Here is a 26,601-nt window from a genome sequence, read left to right on the forward strand (position 1 = left end):
GCTCTCTGAGGGAAGGGAAACCCAGGGTGAGCTCTGCTGCTGACCCCTTCCCCCCCGGAACACTTCCCAGACTACAGGACACGGAGGAGCCAAGGTCTGAGCCAGAGAGATGGAGGCAGGGGGAAGTTGTGGGTGGGGCTCTGGAGAGCAGGGAGCCAAGCAAGGAGGGACATTCAAGCACAGAGTGAAACTATGAGGCTGGACAAAGAATAATCAGTGAAAATTAAGCTTAACAATTCCTAGGACTTACACAGAGGTAAAGAGGCTTTAAAGTTCTGAAAAGTCAGAAAAAGGATTTTTTTATCTTTTAAATAATTTATTGTTGATGCTATTACAGTTGTCCCAACTTTTTCACCCTTTGCCCCCCTCCTGATTGAAAGTAGGGATTCTTATTGATTACGTGGGGCAGTCAGCAGAGACTCCAGAATGGTCATACCTTATTGTATGGCTAAATTATCTCCAGAGTAAAGGCTACTGTAGAAACCTACCCTGATAAAGTTTAAAAATAAGCCTCAAAATGTTTAAGTTAATATTGTCTGACAGAGCAAAGCTCCTTTTGTTGAAGAAAGACAACAAAGTCTAACATTTTATCAACAAGATAAAATCACAATGTCCAATAAAAGATTGCCAGCCATGTGACCCACAACCAGTATAAAAATCGCTTCATTAAAAGAATAACTAGAATAATGGAGTTAACAGACAAGGACATTAAAACAGTTATTCTAAACATACAGAATATGTTCAAAGATTTAAAAGAAAATATGACTATGACAAGAGCCAAAATGGAACATATTTAAAAAACAAAAACAACTTCTAGAGAAGAAAAATACAATAAAATTAAAAATTCACAGGATGGGAAAACAGCAGATCAGAGACCAGAGAACAAAATAAGTGAACTTGTAGCCATTGCAAAAGAGACTATTCAAACTGAAACACAGAGAGAAAAAGAAAAGCAAAAAAAGATTAAAAAAAAGAGAGCCTCAGGACCAATGGCACAGTATCAAGCAATCTAGCTTGTGTATATAGAGTGCCAGAAAGAGAAAAGAGTAACAGGATAAAAGAAAAAAATATTGAAGGAAATTTTCAAACTTGATGAAGCTATGATCAGATTCAGAAAGTTCAATGAATTCCCAAACAAGATAAACACAAACTACACTAACAAGGGCACATCATAATCAAATTGTTGAAAACCTATAAAAGCAAAAATCTTCAAGGTGGCCAGAGGAGGTAGAAAAAAAGACCTGCCTACCTTTCACAAAATGCACACAACTCATCAAAACTACATTGTACAAATCACTTATGACCCCTAGTCTTCAGATGTGGCATACTAAGATGGTAGAGTTCGTATACATAAGCATAAACAACAGACTTTTCCTTCTCTGTGAAATAAATTTAGTTCTCCATGAGACCCAAAAGTGGCCAGGTAACTGTAGTGAAAGTGAGGATACCTGACTGCTATTTCTAGAATACATCTACCACCAGCAGACCATTCATTAATAAATAGCTTAACTTACCTCTCCTTCTTTAAACCTAATGTATAACAGTTAATTAAAAAAAAAAACAGATATAAAAACTTCATAAAAGACCTTAATAAATTCCCTACTATTTCTCCTTGTAAAATGACTCAAGAGGCTTACATTGAATTACTGCTGATTCTTAATTTAAAATATAACTTTTTAAAATACTAAGTCATTTCAAACGTTATTTTAAGGGTCATTTGCTATAAATATTAACTAAACGCAACAGAGCCAATCACAACCATTATTCAGTATTACTATGTTGGTATTTTAATGAAATATAAAGGGGCACTTAGAGTTGCAATAATTCTTGCATTTTTTTCTAAATTGGTGAAATAAGCATGTATTCGGTAGTCGTATACATAACATCTTAAGTGTTGAACGTAAAAAAATTAGCTAAAGTAATAGAAAGGCTTATGAATGAACAAACAGGCAAACAAGTAATTTAATTCAGTGATTTTAGGTTTTTATTTACAAAGAATTAAAACTTGTAGATGATATTCTACACGCACAAATAATTATCTACTGAACACACCTCAACTGTAAATAAAACTCAGTATACTTCAAATACTAACTCAATAATAATCTTCTAAGGTTCCAAATTCCAATGAAACTAGGCAACTCAAATCTCTTACCGAATATCTTCTGACAGGAAAGAACAGTCACTAGGTTCATAGCTGTACACGATGGATCCAGTGAATTGCAAGAATGGAAGGTCATCTTCAAAAACGCTCTTCTGAAGAGACCCCTTAAGTTAAATAAAATTCCCAAATGGAGCAAATAAAGTTCACATTAAATAGTAAATGTTCACTGAAATAATAAATCTTACTGAAGCATTCAAACTGTAGTTCTAAGTTTTACAGACTAATGCCTTATAGGCTAATGAAGTCATAAGGACAATGGAACAAAGACAAAGCCATCCACTGTAAAGTTGTTTTTCTAAGTTTATCTCCAAACTTCTAATGCTATTTTCATAGCATCTATTTCACTGATTTTTTTCCCTGTAATTATATTAGTATTCTAGATGTAATAATGTTGCTGTGAAATGCTGAAGACTGGCTGATGGATCTTAAATACACAAGGACCTAAACTTGCTCAACCATAAAAATTCAGCCAAGTAAACACTGTCTAAATTATCTGAATTGCAACAAACTAGTAAGGTCAGCCATGCAAACTGGATTTAAAAGGGAAAGTACAGAATAAGAAAATCCCATTTTGTAAACCTAGTCAAGATGTGATCTGTGTACCCTTTCAATGATTAGATTCTGGTGCACTTGCACAATAGCTCCTCTAACCTAAATAATAACCTGAAGTTTAAAAGTAAGGACTGACTCATTTTGCAGTCAAATTTACACGAAGTTTCCCATCTGAAGGAATAACTGAGGAACTACATACCTTCCTTTCTTCTGCAGCGCACCTCTTATTCTGCGTAGACAACCACTCGGTAAGTTTCCGCTGCTGCAGAGTCTCCGGTTTTTCTTCATTCATCTTTAAAAGGCTCTGTTGCAAAATCTAAAAACAATCACTCTTTAACTAAATAAAGCACAATCTTCGAAGAAAACTCAGACATAAGCCTGTCAATATTGTTAAAGAAACAAACATATACATGTAAAGTCAGTTACAGCATCTAAGCCCAAATACAGGCTGTAAGAGCTGGAATTGCAAAAGAAAAAAAAAAAAAAAAACAGACACAATATGCTAGATCCAATAACTACACACTTAGTATTTCTTCTTTTTAAAATAAGTGAGTCAGGTTAACTGAGTTCTAAGGCTCCAGTAGTTTCAAAATCCTATTCCTATATGATTCTGACCCATTCAAAGAATAACCATGATCTCATTAACAGTGAGAATCCTTGAGTGTATAAATTGCTATATGGGTTGTCCTAAGATCTAAGTAAACTCAGCAAACTGTTAGATTTGTTCACAAGTCTACTTGAAAAGCAATTTTGTGACAGATAAAAGCTTTTTTATATTAGGGATTCTTTTTATGCTCTTGGCCTAGCAAATGAATAATTTTCCGCAACAATAAGCATTTCCTAGAGGATATTTTTTTTAAAATCTGTTACTAGCATTGAGGGCTCTCCTTACTATAAACTGAACTTCAAGAATGATTATACAAAATAAAGAACGGGAGAACCATGACATGCCCTTTCTGTTAAAAGTGAAATAGATCCATCATGTGACTTATGTATACTAAATTGAAGTAGCCTTAGTAGCCTTAGTTGCTTAGTTCTTAATAAAATTCTTCAAACCCTTACCTTAGTTTCAATTATTTCAAATTTCTATTAAAGGAGCAGCAGTTTTCAATATACACCTGCTGATTCTTATGATGAAACATAACATTAATATGAAATAATAGATACAACTATTTATAATTTAGGGGAAACCTATCAACCCTATTGATATTTAGCAATATCTGAACAAATTAAATAATATCTAACAATTATTCAAGCATAAACCCCCCAAACAGAGAATATTGATTATCTATGGAAGAAAAATTTTAAAGATTACTTTAGCAAAATTTTCCATATAGAACATGTTGGAAGCCGCCCTGCCTGGTTTCAGAAACTGTAACCCCTAGTAGCTAAGGTTGAGTAAAAAGACCCTGGGACCATAAGCCACTTAGGAGACAAAGCTTATCTTCCTTGTGGGGGCACCACCTCTGCTCCCTTTCACCTCACCCTGCTTGGCCCCGAGCGGATGACTGGTTAGCCAATGACAGGTAAGATTCCTCAAGGGAGGGATGACCTAAGACAGGCACAGTCATGAAGGGGCTCTCAGGAAAGGACTTGGGGGGCTGTAGAAAAGGGGAGTGATGGACCCTCACCCCTCGGCTTTGATATAGCCTGAGTCCTCATTCTGTCTGCAAGCAGTCTCCTAATCTCTTGGCTGCCTTACTTCCCCTGCCTCACTTAGGCCTGAAACAATGCCAGAGGTGGGTGTGGCCCTGTGCTGGAAAGAGCGAGTTCCCTACAGCGATCAGGCCTAAGAAAGAATGCATAAAATCCTATGAAACCTACTTTGCTAATACCCTCAAGTTAAATGATAAGGGTCCAAGCATGAAATGAGTTTGTTCCCCAAAGTTTTATGGCCCTTTGGCTATTTGACCCTGACTCAGAATAAGACCTCAGAGTTCTATTGTTTGATCATTACTGCCTGACAATGATTGATGAGCTTTACGTATAAGCCCTGTTTTCCTAATCAACTTAGACCCAATAAAAGTCCATTGAGGAACAGGGTCCTGGCCTTTCTTCCTTTGAGATATCAGCCACCTTTCTTCCCCAAGCAGATCATGCCTTGGTAGACTTATTCTCATCCCTGGCAGCCAGGGTGGGGCGGGGAGCCTGCGGGAGGAGCCCTGCCACAAGAACAAACTCCATTACTCTTATGCATTGGGAGGGAAAGGGTTAAGAGCAAGCTAATATCTCATTCCCCTGCTGGGGAGGAGGAAGAAAAGACTTCACCCAGGACCCCAGTAACATTCTAATCACCTCAAACCAGACACTAGCCTTGTAAACCTATCAGTGTTGCATCAACAGAAAAATGCCAAAGAGTACCTACCTAGACGGTCAAGGAAGCTGTGTAATTAAGAAAATGAACAGGAGATCCCAAAACAAAACAACTCCTTTTGTGCAATTTTTTTGCACATGTTACCCCAAATTATTTTTATTCCAAAACTGTAACATGTCCTAATGCAGAACATAAGGGCATTTTTGGAATTTGTGTCCAACTGCTTGGAGTTTCTCCAAGAAAAAGGAATATTTCACCTGTATGTGATGGTTTGCCTGTATTCTTTGAATCATTAGCAAAGTATGGCAGTGGGTAAAATTTTTGATTCACTGAATCAGAACTGACAGCTCAGGTGTTGGGTGTTACTACATGCATTATAGGTAATGAGATAAAATATGTAAAATATGTATGCTTTATTCACTGTAAAGCATTTTACACATGTCAGTGGTTATTAATAAGTTTATATTTGCCACAAAGGAAAACCTTTGACAGGAGAATCAAAAGTTGGCCCCAAAGTGAGTTTGTGTGCATGTGTGTGTATCTGGTGTCTGTCCTTAACCTTACAATATCTTTTACAAAGCTGGAAAACTAGTCTTGGCTAAACACAGAGCAGATCATTTGCAAAACTGCCAGGATATTGAGGTTTCTACAAATAATACACACCTGTATAAAAACAAACTATAAAATTTTGGAATTCTATAAGTAATTCATTCACACTGGCAAAACAAAAGTAAACTTCTATAACTTTTCCCTACAACCACCTGCAATACTGAAATCATTTTAATTTAAAATGTCTAATTATTAGATGTAAATACGCTCTCTTACACATAAAATTCTATCTAGATGCTTCTAGGCAAAGAATTTAAAGTAAACTTGTTTACAAATTTAACATCTTTGTCAAATTTACTTAGATATTGGGGCAGATAAAAAGCATAAAGAAAATTAAAGTTGTAGAATTTACAGTAGGGAAATTCCTCAACATACATGAGGATTTTAATCATTGATTAGCTAAAGGTTATACTCTTGGAAGGGATTAAGTCATTGAATAATATAGAATGCTAACTTACATAACTGTTACATCACTGAGTATGAACATTGACACATCTTTTTCTAGAATCAATTCTTATCATCCCATAATGCTTCATATTGTGCCATTAAAGGATCTTAAATCCCTCTTTGAAATAAATATTTTGATTTGCTTTGGACTTTCCTGGAATCCTCTTGCCTATCCATCTAACACTACCTGCCACTTTTCAACCTTTATCACTTTTTTAAATACTGTCGTCTTTAAACAACATACACCTTGAATTTCTGTTATTTTTCTGTGTTTTGTTTTGAATAGCCTAATTTGAACACGTCTGTCTTTCAATGGGGAAATTCATCTCATTCACAGTTACTGTATGAACTTGAGTTTTCCTTTTCATCTGCCTTTGATTAGTATTTATCTTACTTTCTTCAGTGTCCTCTTTATTCTTTTTCCATTTTTTCTGACCAGATAAAATTATCATTTGAACTCTTTTTTCCCATTGTCAATGTTAAAATTTCACTTTTTCCATCCTATTGTTAACTATACTGTCTCAAGTGACACCTAGGGAAGGACTCCTTTCCCATTCTTTTCTTAGATCAAAAAAATATCCCCTTGTTATGGATTGAACTACATATATCCCTCTCCTGAAGACAGCGTATTGGCATTCTAACCCACATTACCTGAGAATGTGACTTATTCTGGAGATAGGGCCTTGTACCACAGAGGTAATCGAATTCCCATGAGGTCATGAGAGTGGTTCCCAACCAAAGTGAGTGGTGTCTTTATTAAAAGGGGAAAGTTGGACACAGAGACAGACATGCATAGAGGGAAGATGACGTGAAAAGACACAGGGAGAAGACAGTCATCTACAAGCCACAGAGAGAAGGCCTGAAACAGACCCTTCCCTCAGAGCCCTCAGAAAGAACCAACTTGGCCAATGGCTCCAAAACTGTGAGACAAGGAATTTCTGGTACATCACCCAGTTGTTGGAACTTGATTATGGCAGCTACAGCAACCGAACGCACCCCATCACTAACTAGCTACCAACTGCCACATCTATGCCTTTATTTCCTTCTACTGCATTTACTCGCACGCTAGTCAATTTCTTCCCACATGAATTTCTTCTCCAAGTCTCTATTTTTTCCTTCCTAACTACCACCTCTTTAATTTTGTCATGTATTTTAAAATACTTCTTCCGCTTATTGGCAAGATGTTAATTTCACTCTCAAAAATGCTATTCCTCTTTCAGTTTGTCAAGAGAATTTTTACAATGTTAAGATATTGTTAATTCTAGAAAGTTTCTTTGTCCTCTAGTTGAGTATCCCAAAATGTGTTTATTATTTATTTCATTTGCAAAAATTATAATCTAAATATTTCAAAGCTCTGTTTCAATACAGGTTTCCTACTCTGTATATTCTAGTGTTGTTTCCACTGATGCTGGATTCCTTACGCAGACTATTATTTTACTTGGCCTGTGTAACTGTTTACCATCAGCAGTGATCAGCTCTTAACATCCCTCAGGAGGCAGCGAACAGGGGATCGAGAGACCCTAAGTTTTCTACTGAAGCATTAGGATGCTAATTCTCTGTTCACAGGTCTCCAAAGTTGGCATCTCAAGGTCTGGCCCACCATTGAGCCCATCGCTACAACTCCTCTGGAAACCCTCTGATAGGAAAGGTGAAGGAAGTTTCCTAGGACGTATCAGTCATTCACTTCACTCAACAAACACCTAGTTTTCAGCCACGTCTGTCCTGCCACAGTAATTCTACTGAGTATTTTATTTAGGGAATTATGTTCTAACTCCCTTCTTATCCTCTGATTTTCCTTTTCTACCATTTTCTGTTCTTTTATAAATACATGTTCTGTTGAATCCACTGACAATATTCATAGGGACTTTAAATTCTTTTTTTGTTTATAAACTTTTTTTATCAAGGGCCAACTATTCCACTCAGTGAGCTTGATGTCTGTTGATTTTTTCAAATACACGATTCTCGACTGCCCACTTAGTTTATAAATGAAGGTCTATACCAGGAACTGACAACATTTTCAAGTTCATGGCACATTCAGAAAATGAACATATTTTTATGACACACTGGGAAGGGCAACTGGAAATGTGAATAAAAGTTTTGTAAAACTTTTATTGTATCTTCTTTATAAACTGAAAAATTTCAAACTCTTTAAGTAAAAAACTTGAAATTGTTTGGATGAACATCATTTTTGTATATTAGGTTTTATACTTTAAAATGCTACACACGCCCTGTCCAGTGTGGTTCAGTTGGTTGGAGCATCGTCCTGTAGACCAAAAGGTTACGGGTTCAGTTCCTGGTCAGGGCACATACCCAGGTTGCAGGTTTGGTCCCCAGTTGGGGCACAGGTGAGGGGCAGCAGATCGATGTTTCTCTCTCATATTAATTCTGTCTCACTCCTCTCTCTCTCCTCTCTCTCTCTCTCTAAAAGCAATGAAAAATGTTCTCAGGTAAGGATTTTTTTATAAAAAGGCTGCACACAAACTCCTGACTAAGACCTTTAAACATGCTCTTAACATTCTATATAGCAACCATCGCAAAGAAACTTTATTAGCACAAGTGGTAGCAAATGGCAAAAGAGGAGGTGGCATTGTTCCAGTACACTGAAGACTCCTTCTTCCAACAATTCAATCTCTTTAGACTGTACTTCAGGAGTGCTGAAATCTCTTAACCTAATAGTTCCTCCCTTTCTTCTGCTCCGAAACTTGTTAACGCCTTCTGATGATGTAAGCTTTGAATATAAATGAATTTTTTATATCAAGTGTTTCAATATAATGCCAAAGCTGTCTTAGACACACAGATTTTACTAGTATTAACTCTTCTTTAGAATTCAAATAACACCAATTAAACATCACTCCTAAAACTACTTTAACTTCGCTCTTCCAAAGCTGAATTTTTACTCTGAACCAATGAACTTTGTCATTTTTTTAAAGCCAACTTCAACAAATTTTCAAATTAAGAGTCATTCGCATAAAATAATTTGAAATTTTCCTTTTAGTTTATAAATCTTCCTTTGTACTGTAGACACATTTTAGTAATTAAATAACTAATTAATCACATTTATTCACCTAAAGCTGACAAGAAGGCACTGTAGCAAAATGCATTTCATTAGGTTCACCATTTTTATGACATCATGGAATGTGGAATTCAGAACTATCCGCAAATTTTAATGTTACAAGAGCTTCTCTGTGAATAAGATGTCATTTTTTTAATACTGAACTTAAAGTAAGGCCTTTATGGTTCCTGTTAATGCCAATTCCAATCTTCCACTGTTCTATAATATCTTGTATGTTTCCAAACATTTTGTTTGACACCCCTACACTTCATCTGAATCAGGCTGAAAAGTGAAGAATTAAGGAAACACCAAATCCAATTCTGAGGTAATCCTTTATTGCCTATTACTTATTAAATATTTACTATTACGTTGAACTCATGGCTCAGGTGGCATTAATCAGCATATTACACATTATAGTGAGAAAGTAAAATACCTATAAAAATTAAATGTATTTGAATATAAAGTCCTTAAAATACTATAGGTCTTTTAATTCCTTCAGAAAAGTATTTTGTCAATTTTTAGTTTGAATTCTTATGAGCAATTTTTTAAATTCTATACAAACATGTCTGCATAGATATTTACAAAAGAGAAAACAAAAACTGAATGTACTGATATATTTATTTTCATTTAGTTTAATATTAAATTTTTAAGCAAACAAAATATACCTCTGGACAATCAATATTTCATATGAATTTTGACAGTTTAAAGGCCTATATTTTCTTAATTGAATAAATTAAATTATATATGTTCAATCATTACTCATTTCTTTAAATTGTATATCAGACATATAATGAATCCTATCAAAATCAGGTTTGATAAATTGTCACATCAAAAGTCTGTAACAGGAAGGACTTCCAGCTAAGATGGAGGCGTAGGTAGACACACTGTGCCTCCTCGCACAACCAAAAGAAGGACAACAATTTAGAAACAAAAAACAACCAGAACCGACAGAAAATCAAACTGTATGGAAGTCCAACAGCCAAGGAGTTAAAGAAGAAACACTCATCCAGACCAGTAGGCGGGGCGGAGTTGGGCAGCTGGGAGGAGAGGGGTCGCAGCACTACTGTGGCTGGAGGACTGGGGCGGGCAAGGCAGCGCTGGCCACCCGGTGAGATGGTGACAGGTGGCAGGCGGTCCCACATTCGCCCACAGATACACTGGGAGGAACCGCTGGGGATTGAGACAGACCACACAACCCAGGGCCTCAGCGCAGAGAAATGAAGCCTCAAACCACTGATTGAAAACACCGGTGGGCATTGAGGTGGCAGTGGGAGAAACCCCCGGCCTCACAGGAGAATTCATTGAACAGACACATAGGGTGTTAGACCGTACACAAGCCCACCCACCGGGGAATCTGCACCAGGAAGGCCCGATTTGATTGTGAGCAGTGCGGGAAGCAACTGACAACCAGCAGAAAGCAGAGCAAGTGCCATTGTTCCGCTCGGACCCCTCCCCCACCTATAGCATCACACCCCGGCAACAGCAACGCAGGTTGCGCGAAGGGAAGAAAACCTAAAGCTCCGCCCCTTACTATGTAACAGATGCACTCAGGGGAAAAAAATGGCCCAAATGAAAGAACAGATTAAACCTCCAGAAAAAATACAACTAAGCAACGAAGAATTAGCCAACCTATCAGATGCACAGTTCAAAACACTGGTAATCAGGATGCTTCACAGAATTGGTTGAATTTGGTTGCAAATTAGATGAAAAAATGAAGACTACACTAAGTGAAATAAAGGAAAATGTACAGGGAACCAACAGTGATGGGAAGGAAACTGGGACTCAAATCAATGGAGTGGGACCAGAAAGAAGAAAGAAACATCCAATCAGAAAAGAATGAAGAAACAAGAATTCAAAAAAAATGAGGAGAGGCTTAGGAACCTCCAGGACATCTTGAAATATTCCAACATCCGAATTATAGGGGTGCCAGAAGAAGAGGAAGAGCAACAGATCGAACACATATCTGAACAAATAATAAAGGAGAACTTCCCCATTCTGGCAAAGGAAATAGACTCCCAGGAAGTCCAGGAAGCTCAGAGAGTCCAGTCCCAAAGAAGTTGGACCCAAGGAGGAACACACCCAGGCACATCATAATTACATTATCCAAGATTAAAGATAAGGAGAGAATCTTAAAAGCACCTAGACAAAATGAGAGAGTTACCTACAAAGGAGTTCCCATTACACTGTCAGCTGATTTCTCAAAAGAGACCTTGCAGGCAAGAAGGGGCTGGAAAGAAGTATTCCAAGTCATGAAAGGCAAGGGCCTACATCCATGATTGTTCTATCCAGCAAAGCTTTCATTTAGAATGGAAGGGTAGATAAAGTGCTTCTCAGATAAGGTCAAGTTCAAGGAGTTCATCATCACCAGGCCCTTATTATATGAAATGTTAAAAGGACTTATCTAAGAAAAAGAAGATTAAAAACATATACAGTAAAATGACAGCAAACTCATAATTATTAACAACCACACCTAAAACAAAAACAAACTAAGCAACAACTAGAACAGGAACAGAATCGCAGAAATGGAGATCACATGAGGGTTATCAACGGGGGAGGGGGAGAGAGTGGGAAAAGGTGCAGAGAATAAATAGCATAGATGGTAGGCAGAAAATAGACAGGGGGAGGGCAAAAATAGTATGGGAAATGTAGAAGCTAAAGAACTTATGACACATGGACATGAATTAAAGGGGGGGAATGTGGGTGGGAGAGGGTGTGCAGGGTGGAGGGGAGTGAAGGGGGAAAAATGGGACAACTAATAGCATAATCAATAAAATATATATAAAAAAAAGTCTGTAACAAAGCCCTGGGTGAGTCATTTATTTGAATGAAGCTACACCATGTACACCAAAAGGATGCAGGTTCAATTCCTGGTCAGGGCACATACCTAGGTTGTGGGTTCGATCCCTGGTCAGGGCTCACACAGGAGGCAGCCCATTGATGTCTCTCTCTCACATCATGTTTCTTTTTCTCTCTTTCTCTCTCTCTCTGTAAAAATCAATAAACATATCCTCGGGTAAGGATTTTTTTTAGAAGCCCAGAACAAATAATTAAAAATCACATAACAAGCAAAAGATAACAAAATTAATTGTTTCTCACTAGACAACACCAAATAGCACACAATAATAATTAGCTAATAATTATGTTCTGTATTAGCAGTAAAATTATGAAAATTAAGACAAATAAAATTAAGAGAATCTTATTTACACAAACACATAACTTTCCTGATGACTAAACAACATATGCATGCACAATTAAAGTAATAATTGGATAGGAAATCATGTTTACAGGAAAGTCATGAGAGGTACTACATGATACAGCCACAACTCAACTCTTTCTGAGGATGTTTACTGTGCACAGCCATACATGTTTTTGGACTCAAGTAGTCTACAAAGGATCTACATTAAAAAAATGTTCAAATATAATTTCACCTATTGTAAATCTTTGAATGTTTGTTTTGTAAAATGATATTAATGTGTTTCGGTATAAAGAAACATGCAACCATCAAAATCTTGCATCCCCTATACCCCGTATCACTATGCTGTAGCACCAATCAGAAGCCACTGACTTGGCCCAGCTAACTCTTGCAAATAGAATGGGCCCAGTGTTGCCCAGACCTTCCAATTTCTCAAAAGAAGACAAAGAATGAAACGTTACTATGCTATCTTCCATTTGATATCAATTTCTGAGACCCCTCTGAAAGCCAAAATTTGGCCTCTAGGTCTCTCAATTTATAACCTCTGCTGCAGACAAATCAATACTAGCAGCTGGTATGGGTAGTCCTAAAAATTTTTTAAAGCGATACCTCTATACAGATCATGCTTTGAGCTAAGTAGTACTTCAGTACATTTTCTGCACCTTACAGGATGAGTGATGGACAAAGAGAATATGCTAACAAGGGAGTTTATTTCAAGAGGCACGCACAAGAACAAGGTGGTAGGCTGGGACACCTACTTAAGAAGAACAGAAAGTGAGTCATCTTAAGAATGGAACACATCTCCTCTCCCCACCCCCAGGATGACTCATCAGATGTTCGGACCCACTGTGTCGGCTCATACTGGCCTGGAGGATTTACTCCACTTGATGGTGAATTATTTCCTTTCCCAACAAATTATTTATTTTTCCAAGCTGCAGACCTGTGATTAAAAAGTATTAATTCTGGCTGGGTAGTTCATTTGGCTGCAGCATCATCCCATATGCCTAAAAGGTTATGGGTTCTACCCCCAGTCAGGGCACAAACCTAGGTTACTGGCTCAACCCCTGGTCAGGGTGTGCGCGGGAGGCAACCAATTGATGTTTTTCTCTCACACAGATGTTTCTCTCTCTCTTTCTCTCTCTCAAGTCAATGAACATATCCTCGGGTGAGGATTAAAAAAAAGTATGAACCAAGAGCAAAGCACTGGACAGTTCTTCCACTATATCAGCTGTCATCAACTGTGTGCTTTAGGGTCAAATTGTTTAAACTGGTTTGACAGACTGGTCGGATAGTCTACTACAAAAATTAGTGTGTCCAACCAGAGCCGAGGCTAAGTGGAAGGTGAGCCATCTTCCTCATGAAGGCAGGCCAAGGAAGTATTTTCACGCAATACGAAGATTTCCCTCAAAATACTTCTCTACTTTTTAAATAATTTTTCCCAGTTTCATTTTTAAGAATCTTACTAAAACAACCAGGATTCCTCAGAAAGATTTATATGTAAGGATTATAATCTATGTTATACATTATGTCTAAAATATACATTATATAGTATTTAAATATAAAACATACATTAAATATATAAAGTATATATTTTAAATGTAATATATAATAGGAGTTCTGTCTGGAAAAAGTCCAGCCATTGTTAATATAATGAGAACAGTTTGCACGACATCAGTGTAACCTGGCAGCCAAGGAGAGTGAGCTGGAATGTGCATGTGTAAACAATGATGACTTCACTGTGGCAGACGCAGTTGAGTGAGCATATGCATGGCGTGGCCATTGCACTGAAAATGACTGAGCAAGTAGAGCAACAAATCTGTATCAAATTTTGCATTAAGTTTAACATTCTTCCAAGTAAACCACTCAGATTATTCAGAAGGCCACAGCTATGGGCAACTAGTGATTGGCAGCTTCATCAGGACAACACCCCTGCTCATCATCACATCTTATGCAGAGTTTTGTGGTGAAATATCAAATCATCCAGGTGGCTCAGTCCCACTGCAGCCCCGATTTGGTGCCCTGCAACTTCTGGTTTTTCCCAAAACTAAAATCACCTTTGAAAGGGAAGTGATTTTAGACTATTGATGAGATTCAGGAAAATATGACGGGCAGCTGATGGCAATTGGGAGAACTGTGTGAGGTCCCAAGGTGCCTACTTTGAAAGGGTCTGAGGCGTCATTATCCGATACACAATGTTTCTTGTATTTTGTATCTTCTTCAATAAATGTTTCTATTTTTCATGTTACCGTATTTTGCCATGTGTAACGTGCTCCTGTGTAAAACGTGCACCCATGTTTTTGGCCCAAACTTTAAGGAAAAAAGTCTTACATTTTAATTTTTTAATTAAATTTTAATTTATTTACAATTAGAAACAAAACCAATTATTGTATTTCAGGTATTATTTTGCATATGAATATCATTTTTGCTTTCTAGAGCTACACTTTTAATGCAAAAGCATAAATAAAAGAATTAAAAACATTTATATAGATACAAAATTAGTACTACCCATGTATAATGTGCATCCTTATCTTTCCCTCAAAAATTTGGACAAAAAAGTGCACATTATACATAGCAAAGTACAGTACATGGCTGGATACCTTCTGGATAGATCTCATATTCATAATAAAAGGAGTTGAAAACAGACTACATGTCCAACATGGAAAAATGGTTAAATAACAAATTGTTCCATTAAACAGAATACTATGCAGTTATTAAAAACATATCCTTATAATTTGAAAGGTGAAAAAAGCAAGTTATTGTAATTTGTACAATAAATATGTGTATATTTGTATATGTGTATGTACATATATAATATATAATTACATAGAGATATATTATATATTATATATTTTTAAAGTTCTAGAGAAATACATACAAAATATTAAAGTTATCCCACAACTACAGATGGTTTTTAATTATTTTTTTCACATCATTTTTATTGTATTTATTCCATTATTAATTTTCTTCTGTATACTTTTCTACATATTCCAAATTTTCTAGGAAAAATGTGTTACTGTCTGGGCCGTGTGGCTGAGCTGGAGTGTTGTCCCACACACCAAAAGGCTGTGGGTTTGATTCCTAGTTGGGGCACATACCTAGGCTGCAGGTTCAATCCCTGGTCAGGACATGTATGGGAGGCAGCCCATCAATATTTCTCTTTTACATCAATATGTCTCACTCTCAAATCAATAAACAGGGACTTCTGGCCAAAATGGCAGCACAAGCAGACATACATAGCTCAACTCTTAGCACAACCACATCAAAATTACAACTAAAATATAGAACAACTATCCCTCAGAACCTTCAGAAATCAAGTTGAATGGAAGTCTGACAACTACTGAATTAAAGAAACCATATCCATCCAGACTGGTAGAAGGGACGCAGACAAGGAACGGGCTGGTCCCTCACCCACATATGGTGGATAAAAATTTGGAAGGGAAATCTCAGGAGTGAGGAGCCGCAGGGTAAACCAGTCCCCTGGCCCAGGGTTCCAGTGCCAGAAAGACAAGTCCCCAGAACTTCCTGCTGCAAAAACCAGCAGGGATTGAATATGAGAAGAAACTGCTGGAGCCCCAGGGAGTTTGTATTAAAAAACCCACACACGGACTCACCTACTCAGACTCACTCCCTCTGAGCTCCAGCACCAGGGTGGCAGCTTGAAAGGCACCAGTGGTGTACAGGGAGAAACTGAAGTGGCTGGCATCAAGGCAAGCAGAGGCCACTGTCTCTTTTCTAAACCCTCCCCTCACAAAGCTGGCAAGCTGATGCCATATCTGAGACTCCATCAACCTGGCTAACACTGTTTGATCCCCTCTTGGGGATCCCCAGAGTCTCTGGGCCACCTAGCTTATGGCCCACCCAAGCTGCTTTTCCATATGAATAACGGCCTTGGCTCCTGCTGCACAACTTCCTAAATCCTCTCCAATAAGCAACAGCAAGCCTCAGTGAGCCCTAGGCCCAGCAATAGCAGCAGCCAGCCTAGATTCACAGCTTGGCTTCACCTGGGAATCTCCAACCCCAGCACAAGTAGTGGCCATCTCAGATTGCTTTATAGCTCAGGCAGGGTGGCCCCAGGCAAAACACAAGTGGGGGCCAACCTTGGCCTGCATCACCCAGGAAACCCCAGGGCCAGCACACCCAGTGGACACCTACAGACCACATCCGGGCACCACCACCCTACCCCTGCACAGCTATCCTTCACGGAGGACAGAGGCTGGTGGTAAGTGGTCACAGCCAATCTTGCAGCTGACTGCCCTGGGTAAATCCCTCCCGTTGACCTGCCAACAGCAACCAAAGATCAACTACAAGAAGAGGGTGTTCTCAGTCCACAGAAGTGTGCAGCTTGAGAACCCAGCTTGCATGATAGGATAGGCAGTGCCACTGGACCCTACAGGACACCTACTACATTAGACCATACTACCAAGACACAGAGTCAAAGCAGCTCTGCCTAATATATTGAAACAAACACAGGGAGGCCAAAATGAGGAGACAAAGAAACATGGCCCAAATGAAAGAACAGATCAAAACTCCAGAAAAAGAGTTAAATGAAATGGAGATGACCAATCCACCAGATGCAGAGATCAAAACACTGGTTATAAGGATGGATGCTCAAGGAACTTAGTGAGGACCTTAACACCATGAAAACGAAGATCCAGTCAAAAACGAAGGACACGCTAATTGAAATAAATAACTTGCAGGGAAACTACATTAGAGTGGATGAAGCTGAGAATGAAATCCATGATTTGGAACTTAAGGAAACAAAAAATAACTGATAAGAACAAGAACAAAAAAGAATCCAAAAAAATGAGGATGGTATAAGCAGCTGATAGGACAACTTCAAGAGGTCCAACACTCAGATTATAGGGGTGCCAGAAGAAGAGAAAGAGCAAGAAATTAGAAATCTATTTGAAAAAGTAATAAAAGAAAAATTCCCTAATTTGGTGAAGGAAATAGACATGCAAGTCCAGGAAGCACAGACATTCCCACACAAGATGGACTCAAAAAGGACCACACCAGGACACATCATAATTAAATGCCAAAGATTAAAGATAAATAGAGATTCTCAAAAGGAGCAAAAGAAAAGAAGTTAGTTACCTGCAAGGGAGTTCCCATAACACTATCAGCTGATTTCTCAAAAGAAACTTTGCTGGCTAGAAGGGATTGGCAAGAAATATTCAAAGTCATGAAAAGCAGGGACCTATAGCCTAGATTGCTCTACCCAGCAAAGCTATCATTTAGAATCAAAAGGGAGATAAAGAGCTTCCCAGACAAGAAAAAACTAAAGAAGTTCATCATCACTAAACCATTATTACATGAAATGTTAAAGGGATTTTTTAAAAAATCAAAACTATGAACAACACAAATGGCAAAAAAACACCCCACAAATCTATCAACAACTGAATCTAACAAACTAAGCAAACAAGAAAATCCGAGACAGAATGTTGGACAAGGAGAGTGCTTTGATGGTTGCCACATGGGAGGAAGGTGTATGGGGAAGGGGTGAAGAGGTGAGGGGATTAAGAAGTACAAACAGGTAGTTACAGAATAGCCATGGGGATGTAAAGCACAGTATAGGAAATGGAGTAGCCAAAGAATTTATACTGATGACCTATGGACATGAACAATGGTGTGGGGACTGCCTACGGGAATAGGGAGTACTGGGTGGAGGGGACCAAAGGGGGGAAATCAGGATAACTATAATAGCATAATCAATAAAATATAATTTTAAAATAAAATAAAATCAATTTCTATATCCTCGAGTGAGGATTAAAATAAAAGGAAAATTTGTTTCTTAGCAATTGGGGATGGTGAGGGGGAAGTCTGCCAAAAAAAAAGGGACAGATATTTCTTCAATGAACAATGATTTTATACTATAGAACAATAGTCAGCAAACTTTTTTCTCTGAAGGGTCAGATAGTGTATATTCTAGGCTTCATGGGCCAATTGTCTCTGTAGCTACTACTCAAGTCTATCATTGTAAAAAAGCCAACAACAATATTTGAACAAATAAGCATGGCTATGTTCCAATAAAGCTTTATTTATAGGTAGTGAAATATAAATGTATAAAAGTTTCATGAACTATTATTCTTGTGGTTTTTTTTTTCAGCCACTTAAACATATGAAAACCATTTAGCTGGTGATCAGTCCAAAAACAAGCTGCTAGTCAAATGTGACCTACCGGCCAGTTTGCCAACTGCTGTTCTCGAACACAGACAAAATGCTCTAAGATTGGAAAATTTCCAAAGTGGCTGTTATTAACCACCCAGCTAGTTTTTACTCACCATAATGCAGGCATAAAATATCTACTAAGAATACAAGTTCTTAGTAAAGGCTTTTTTAAAATAACAGTTACAAAATGATAGCTAAATTAGTGGGCTTACCATAGGGTTAGTAATATTAGTCAATTAAATGTTAAGAGCTTATCTGCCAAAATTATAACATACTTTGAAAGAAATTCATCTTGAGTGATTTTATTTAACAGCAGTTAGTAAGAGAAACTGTCTACTAAAGCCACTTCTAGTTCATGTCAATAGAAATCACAGCAGTAAAGTTTAAGTTAGAACAAATTTAGGGAAATTAAGACCAATCACGTTCCAAATTAGCTAAGAAACAATAGCTTTTTAATCAACTAGCTCACAGGTGGGAAACACAAGGCCCGCAGGCTGATTCCGGCACGTTGTGTTATCCAGCCCGGCACCTTGTTTCTACCCGGCCGCAGCGCCGAGCTCTCGCTTAACTGTTGAGGAGTAGTTACATTTACAGAGCCCTAAAATTACATTTGGCCCTTTGAAGGCTACTGTGAGGCTGACGTGGCCCCCGGTGAAAATGAGTTTGACACCCCTGATCTAGCTTTTAAACCACACTCTACTTCACTCTCTAAGACTAGAAATTCATCTCAAGAGCACAATATTTTTCCACCTACAATGGTGTTATTTTCTAAAGAGTGGACAGACTTAACACCAGTCTCAAGAGAAAATTGGGTTTCAGTGGATCAGCTCAGAGACTTCTTTGTTCCTAAAACCGTTAAGGTAAGGAAATTAATACCTACTGTTACCACAGTAACTGGCTTGCCTAATTTCTTGAGTGCTAAACTGAATAAAGTATCACAACCTTTTTGAAATGTATCCCCCCCAAAAAAAATCACACTGGTAAGTTCAATGGCATGTACAAATAACGATTTCCAGCCCAAGACAAAGTTATCAGTAAGTAGTTCAATGCTTGACACTAATAGGCAATTATAATGTTTAATGTGGATCAATCTTCACTTACTACCTAAAATATATCAATTGTATTTTGTTTAAAATATGTAAGAGCTAATCTGCTGAAATATACTGTTTTACAAAATCTGATTATTTAATTTAAAATGGCAAGAATGTTTACAAATGCTCTGAAATTTGCTAACAAAATGCCATGAAAGAGCAATCACAGTAGCCAGCTACCACTTCAATTTCTCAAATTGGGCACTTAAGCAAATTGTAATTACAATGCCCATCGAGTTTCACAAAGCTTCTCGGAGGAAGAAAGCTCCATCACCAACACTGTACATGAAAGAAAACTAATAAAAGCTAGCTGATATTGCAAAAGTTAGCAGGCTGTTCTAGTACTAAAAATTACACTATGCAAAAGGAAAGAATTAGAGTAGAAAGATATCAAGACCTAGAATCAGAAAACTTAGCCTCCAGTGTTGCTTTGTGTCAAAAAAAAATAATAATCCAAAAGTTAAAAGACAAAGAAAGGTCAGTCTATCCTTTGAATGTCATACAGGAGCACAAAAATCACCCATGGATTATTTCATTAGGGAACATACCTTTACTTGACTCATTCTTTACTACTGATTAAAAACTCAGACTCTATGAAGTTACATATTAACTTACAACTTTTTACAAGATGCAACTGAATTCTATCCAGTGCATAAAATCATCTCAAAGGCTATGGTTATTATTGCCCTATAGAACAGCTCTGCATCTAACCTATCAACCTTATTTCAAACTTCTTCAATGTCTGTATGTGATGGTCAATTTTACATGCCAGCTTGACGGAGCTAAGGGTTACCAGCCCAGAGCTGGAAATACATTATTTCTGGAAGAGGTTAGCATCTGAATAGGGAGACTGAGCAAAGAATAATACCTTCGGACTTCCGGCAAAATGGAGGAATAGGTGGATGCACCGTACCTCCTCACACAACCAAGATTAGAAAACCAATAATTTACAACCAGAATAACACCCAGATCCGGCAGAGGATTTATCTGAATGGAAGTCGGGCAGCCAAGAAGTTGAAGTAGACGCGTTCATCCGGACTGGTAGGAGAAGACGAGCCGGCGGGCGCGGGGCTGGCTTGGGTCAGCGGCGCGCGCGGAGGTCGGGGGAAGGTTTGGCGCGAAATCGGCGCAAAAGCCATCGGGCGCGCAAGAAGGCAGCGGTGACCCCTGAGTACGCAAGCTGCGGCCGGCAGACCCAGAGGAGTAGCGATTGTGGACCAGGGCAGAGCTCGCGGCCCAGAAGCCCAGACAAGGGTCTGAGTCCAGGGGAACGGAACTACCGCCATTGTTTTCTCCCACCCCGCTCCTGCCCCGCCCCCACATATAACGTCACAATCTAGCAACGGGGGTGCCCAGCCCCAGTGAGCACCTAAGGCTCCGCCCCCCACCGTAACAGGAGCAACCAGACCGGAAAAAAAAAAGGAGAGACGGGGGAAAAAAAAACCATGTTTTCAACAGAGCAAATCAGTCCCCCAGGACTCATCCTTTTGAGCGACCAAGAATTAGCCAATCTATCAGATGCGCAGTTCAAAACACTGGTGATCAGAAAGCTCACGGAACTGGTGGATTTTGGACGAAATTTAGATGAAAGAATGCAGAGTACCATAAAACAGATGCAGGAAGACACGCGGAGGAGAGCCAATAGTGAAAGGAAGGAATATGAATCTCAAAACAATACAGTGGACCAGAAGGAAGATAGAATCAACCAAGCAGGAAAGCAAGATGAAATAAGAATTCAAAAAATTGAGGAAAAGATTAAGAGCATCCAAGACACCTTTAAATGTTCCAATATCCGAATTATAGGGGTACCAGAATCGGAAGGGGAAAAGCAACAGATTGAGCACGTATTTGAACAAATAATAAAGGAGAACTTCCCCAATCTGGCAAAGGGAACAGTCTTCCAAGAAATCCAAGGAGCGCAGAGAGCCCCAAAGAAGTTGGACCCAAGAAGAAACACACCAAGGCACATCATAATTACATTAGCCAAGGTAAAAACGAAGGAGAGAATTCTAGAAGCAGCAAGAGGTAAGGGGACAGTAACCTACAAAGGAGTTCCCATCAGACTGTCAGCTGATTTCTCCAAAGAGACCTTACAGGCAAGAAGGGGCTGGAAAGAAATATTCCAAGTCATGAAAGACAAGGACCTACATCCCAGATTGCTCTATCCAGCAAAGCTCTCATTTAGAATGGAAGGGCAGATAAAGTGCTTCTCAGATAAGGTCAAGTTAAAGGAGTTCATCATCACCAAGCCCTTATTTTATGAAATGCTAAAGGGACTTATCTAAGAAAAGAAGATAAAGAAAAGACATGTATAGTAAAAGGACAGCAAACTCACAAATATTAACAACCACACCTAAAGCAAAACCAAAAGAAACTAAGTAAACAATTAGAACAGGAACAGAACCACAGAAATGGAGGGCACATGGACGGTTAGCAGCAGGAGGGTGGGAGGAGGAGAGAGGGGGAAAAGGTATAGAGAATAAGTAGCATAGAATGTAGGTTGAAAATAGATAGAGGGAGGGCAAGAATAGTATGGGAAATGTAGAAACTAAAGAACTCATAAATATGACACATGGACATGAACTAAAGTGGGAAATGTGGGTGGGAGGGGGGTACAGGGTGGAGGGGAGAGAAGGGGGGAAATGGGACAACTGTAATAGCATAATCAATAAAATATATTAAAAAAAAGAAAAAAAAAAGAATAATACCTTCACCAGTGAGGACAGATGTCAGCCAATCTATAGAACAAAAAGAACAAACTGATCTCTGCTTAAGCTGGGGCACCCATCTTCTCCTGCCCTTGAACATCAACACTCCTGGTTCTTGGATCTTTGGACTGGGAGCAGGACTTACATACATCATTGGCTCCTCTGGTTCTCTGGGCTTCAGGTACGGACTGGAACTATACCACTGGCTAGCTGGTGCCAGATCATGTAGCTTCTCAGCCTCCATAGCTGCATAAGCCAATCCCTTGTAATAAATCTCGTTCTATCTCTCTATCTATCCTATTGGTTCTGATTTTCTACAGAATGTTGACTAATACTGTGTATAATCTTTGTTCCTCTTCGAACCAATTTATCTCCCATTGGTTTCCTGAATAAATGAGACATGTGTCCATTCTATATTTGTATGAGAAATGGTCTTCAATTTTTGGAAAATTATACTTTGACACTTGGCCATTTAGCATCCATGTGACTTTGGACAAGTCACTTCACTTTTCTAAGTTTTCATTTTCTCATCTGTAAAATGGGATTAAATCCTGATTATATTATTTGCTGTGGTCAGTTGCCTTACTGACCATAGGATCGATGTGAAGATAAATAAGGCATCACATCTGTTGAACTGCAGTTACGCATGAGCTGGTGTACTAGAGAGTAGGAACAGATCTTTTGCTGCTGTTATACCTCATCCCCATTAGTGTACTGACAGAAACTGAGAATCTGTGGGTTCAGACAGAGATACCAAACCACACAAACTAGACAAAGTATATAAATGTATCAAAGTTACTTAAGCAATGAAGTGCTTCTCCAGTAGAACATTTGGATGTTCTTTCAAATGACACATTCAAATAGAGAAGAGAAAATTATCATTTATCTAAGACTTCATTCTTTCCCATCGTACCTGACCCAAAGAGTACTGAATTTCAACATGCATCTATTTTCTTTCTCTAGTAACTTATATTTAGAGGGTTTCAGACTATAATCTATATCACAACAATAATACTCATATACTCACCTAACTTTTTCATGTAGAAAAAAATATAGAGAAAAAAATTTCAGTGATTGATATAAGATTCAAATGGTAAGTGTTTTCAAAAACCTAACACAGAAAGCTTATAAACCCAAAGCAGCTTAAATGCTTCAGCAACTGAATTTGGTTAACAACACCCTAATTTTGGTTAGACTCTTTTGGTTTTACCTTTACAATTATGGTATTTTTACCAAGAGAGGCAGCTTCTAGTCAAAAAGCTTTTCAAATGTAATCAACAATGCAATGAATTTTTAAGATTCTGGGTTTCATATAATTTATAATAATACATAGTTTCTGAAAATATAACCTTATCCTTTGAGTATATCTATATTTACCATATACATATACTATATATATACTATATATGTATAACTACATATATAGACACAAATATATACACATACACATAATCTATACTTTATTGTAGAAAATGTAATTTATATGATATTGTTTAATTTTTTAAGAATTCCTTTCTACTTTTCAGTGAACTAACAGAAGTAGGAGTAGACAGAGAAAAACAAGGAGGAACCAAAGAATCTACAACAAAGCCCTCACTAAATCCCGGAAGAGGTTTTCAACATTTTTATTAATCTATTGATAGATTTCTGCTAATCCTAATTTCCCTCAAAATAATCTAAGCAAGCAAACTAAAAAAAGCTAAATAACTACCTATTAGCATTTGATTTGGCTATGTAAGCCACTGCAATTTTAAAAAATGACAGGATGGGCATCAAGACAAAAAAAAAAAGGAGCCAAACAAAAGAACAGATCAAACCTCTGGAAAAAATACAACTAAGCAACGAAGAAATAGCCAACCTATCAGATGCACAGTTCAAAACACTGGTAATCAGTATGCTTCACATAATTGGTTGAATTTGGTTGCAAATTAGATGAAAAAATGAAGACTACACTAAGTGAAATAAAGGAAAGTGTACAGGGAACCAATAGTGATGGGAAGGAAACTGGGACTCAAATCAATGGAGTGGACCAGAAAGAAGAAGGAAACATCCAATCAGAAAAGAATGAAGAAACAAGAATTTTAAAAACTGAAGAGAGGCTTAGGAACCTCCAGGACATCTTGAAATATTCCAACATCCAAATTATAGGGGTACCAGAGGGAGAAGAAGAAGAGCAACAAGTGGAAAAGTTATTTGAAAAAATAATAAAGGAGAAGTTCCCCATTCTGGCTAAAGAAATAGACTTCCAGGAAGTCCAGGAAGCTCAGAGAGTCCAGTCCCAAAGAAGTTGGACCCAAGGAGGAACACACCAAGGTACATCATAATTACATTATCCAAGATTAAAGATAAGGAGAGAATCTTAAAAGCAGCTAGACAAAATGAGAGAGTTACCTACAAAGGAGTTCCCATTACACTGTCAGCTGATTTCTCAAAAGAGACCTTGCAGGCAAGAAGGGGCTGGAAAGAAGTATTCCAAGTCATGAAAGGCAAGGACCTACATCCAAGATTGCTCTATCCAGCAAAGCTTTCATTTACAATGCAAGGGCAAATAAATTGCTTCTCAGGTAAGGTCAAGTTCAAGGAGTTCATCATCACCAGGCCCTTATTATATGAAATGTTAAAAGGACTTATATAAGAAAAAGAAGATAAAAAACATGTATAGTAAAATGATAGCAAACTCACAATTATTAACAACCACACCTAAAACAAAAACAAACTAAGCAAACAACTAGAATAGGAACAGAACTGCAGAAATGGAGATCACATGGAGGGTTGTCAACAGGGTGTGGAAGGAAGAGAGAGGGGGAAAAGCTACAGAGAATAAGTAGCATAGATGGTAGGTAGAAAATAGACAGGGGGAGGGTAAGAATAGAATGGGAAATGTAGAAGCCAAAGAACTTATAAGTATGATACATGGACATGAACTAAAGGGGGGGAATGTGGGTGGGAGGGGGTGTGCAGGGTGGAGGGGAGTAAAGGGGGGAAATGGGACAACTGTAATCAATAAAATACATTAAAAAAACAGGATATAACAGGATGATGGGTTTGTTTGTTTGTTTGAGAGAGACCTATTCCTTTGTAAGTATCTACCAAATTTTCAGTACTGTCAAATATCATGTAATTTGTATTAATAGAGTATAAATAAAAATTTGTATCAATGAAGTCCATTGACATAAAGTATAAATGGAACCAACCAAATAAATACAATGAAATGCATTAAAATGCCAGCAGCAGAGGAAAACGATGGAGCCTCTCTCCGTGCTGTGTCATTGTGCAACGCCGCACTGCCCATAAACCAGAACATGACTTGACCCGAATTGAATCCATGGCACAGGGAAGTGCTTTATAACTGAATTTCACCATCCAACTGAATAATTCATTATTTTTAATGAATTTCCTCTGTTCTGAAAGTAGCTATAGCCAGTCAGCGAAATCAACCATTATAAACTGGGAAACTGAAGAGAAAGTTTTCAAGTAAGTCCATTTAAAACTTGCTTAGTCTGCCTATTTTTCCTCTTATATTTATGACTGTTAGTTTATGTGGCCTGAGATGAAATTTTATACGACTCATTATCAGGTGGACATTGATGGTTGCCTACCAAGCATCCATTCCACTCTGCACACTTTTTACAGCCCCATAAATTTAACTCAGATAATGAACAATTACCCACCAAGCCAACGTGGGTAAGGGGAGCCGCCTCACCCCCAGCTCCCACGGTGAATCCCGCTCACCCCATCCCCCTTGCCCCAAGGAGGATTCTGAAACTCAGGCCTATACTCAAGGCATCCCCCTTGATTTAGTGTAGGGAGAAAATACATGACTTAATTCAGGCCAATGACACAACAGGGGTGGTTTTGGGCGGGGCAGGTCTGGGAATGGCACTGTCTCATTCTTGTAAGAAAGCTACTGGGAGAGATGCCCTCTACTTGAGAAGGGGGAGCCTGGGCCTTCCACAGCCATTTTGCCGCCATGATGGAAGTCAGCCTGAGGACAAAGCCAACATGGAAGAAGGCGAAGATGAGAAAGGGGGTCACAGTCCATGGACTACGGCAGCCTTCAAGTTACATTTTAGTAACAAATTTCCTCACTTTTTAAGCCTGTTTGAATCAAGTTTTCTGTGCTTGCATTCTTTTCTTAAACTGATTTGAGAGAGAAGAGAGGGAGATGCTGCTTTGTTGTTCCCCTCATTTATGCATTCACTGGATGTTTCTTGTATGCGCCCTGACCAGGGGATCGAACCCGCAACCTTGGGATATCGGTACAATGATGTGCTCTAACTAATACACAAATATAAATGGAAATAAA

The 26,601-nt window shown here is 38.3% G+C and overlaps 1 protein-coding gene across 10 annotated transcripts in view; it reads right to left on the reverse strand.

Moving 5' to 3' along the window:
• The window catches only part of WRN (WRN RecQ like helicase), a 126,872-nt gene that overhangs the window by 93,126 nt on the left and 7,145 nt on the right, over positions 1–26,601 (reverse strand). For 2 of the 10 annotated variants that reach the window (XM_028526900.2, XM_028526899.2), the window contains exons 2-4: positions 12,020–12,120; positions 2,913–3,029; positions 2,153–2,265 (exon numbers count right to left, since the gene is read on the reverse strand). In XM_028526900.2, coding sequence (XP_028382701.1) covers positions 2,153–2,265; positions 2,913–3,005 — 206 coding nt within the window. In that variant the 5' untranslated portion in view covers positions 3,006–3,029; positions 12,020–12,120. Of the gene's footprint in view, positions 1–2,152; positions 2,266–2,912; positions 3,030–8,393; positions 8,418–12,019; positions 12,121–26,601 lie in introns of those variants that run through there. The other 8 variants (XM_036011641.1, XM_036011636.1, XM_036011638.1 and 5 more) reach the window with 4 other exon arrangements.

Source organism: Phyllostomus discolor, chromosome 11 (assembly GCF_004126475.2).
Source record: "Phyllostomus discolor isolate MPI-MPIP mPhyDis1 chromosome 11, mPhyDis1.pri.v3, whole genome shotgun sequence".
NCBI classification, from domain to species: domain Eukaryota; kingdom Metazoa; phylum Chordata; class Mammalia; order Chiroptera; family Phyllostomidae; genus Phyllostomus; species Phyllostomus discolor.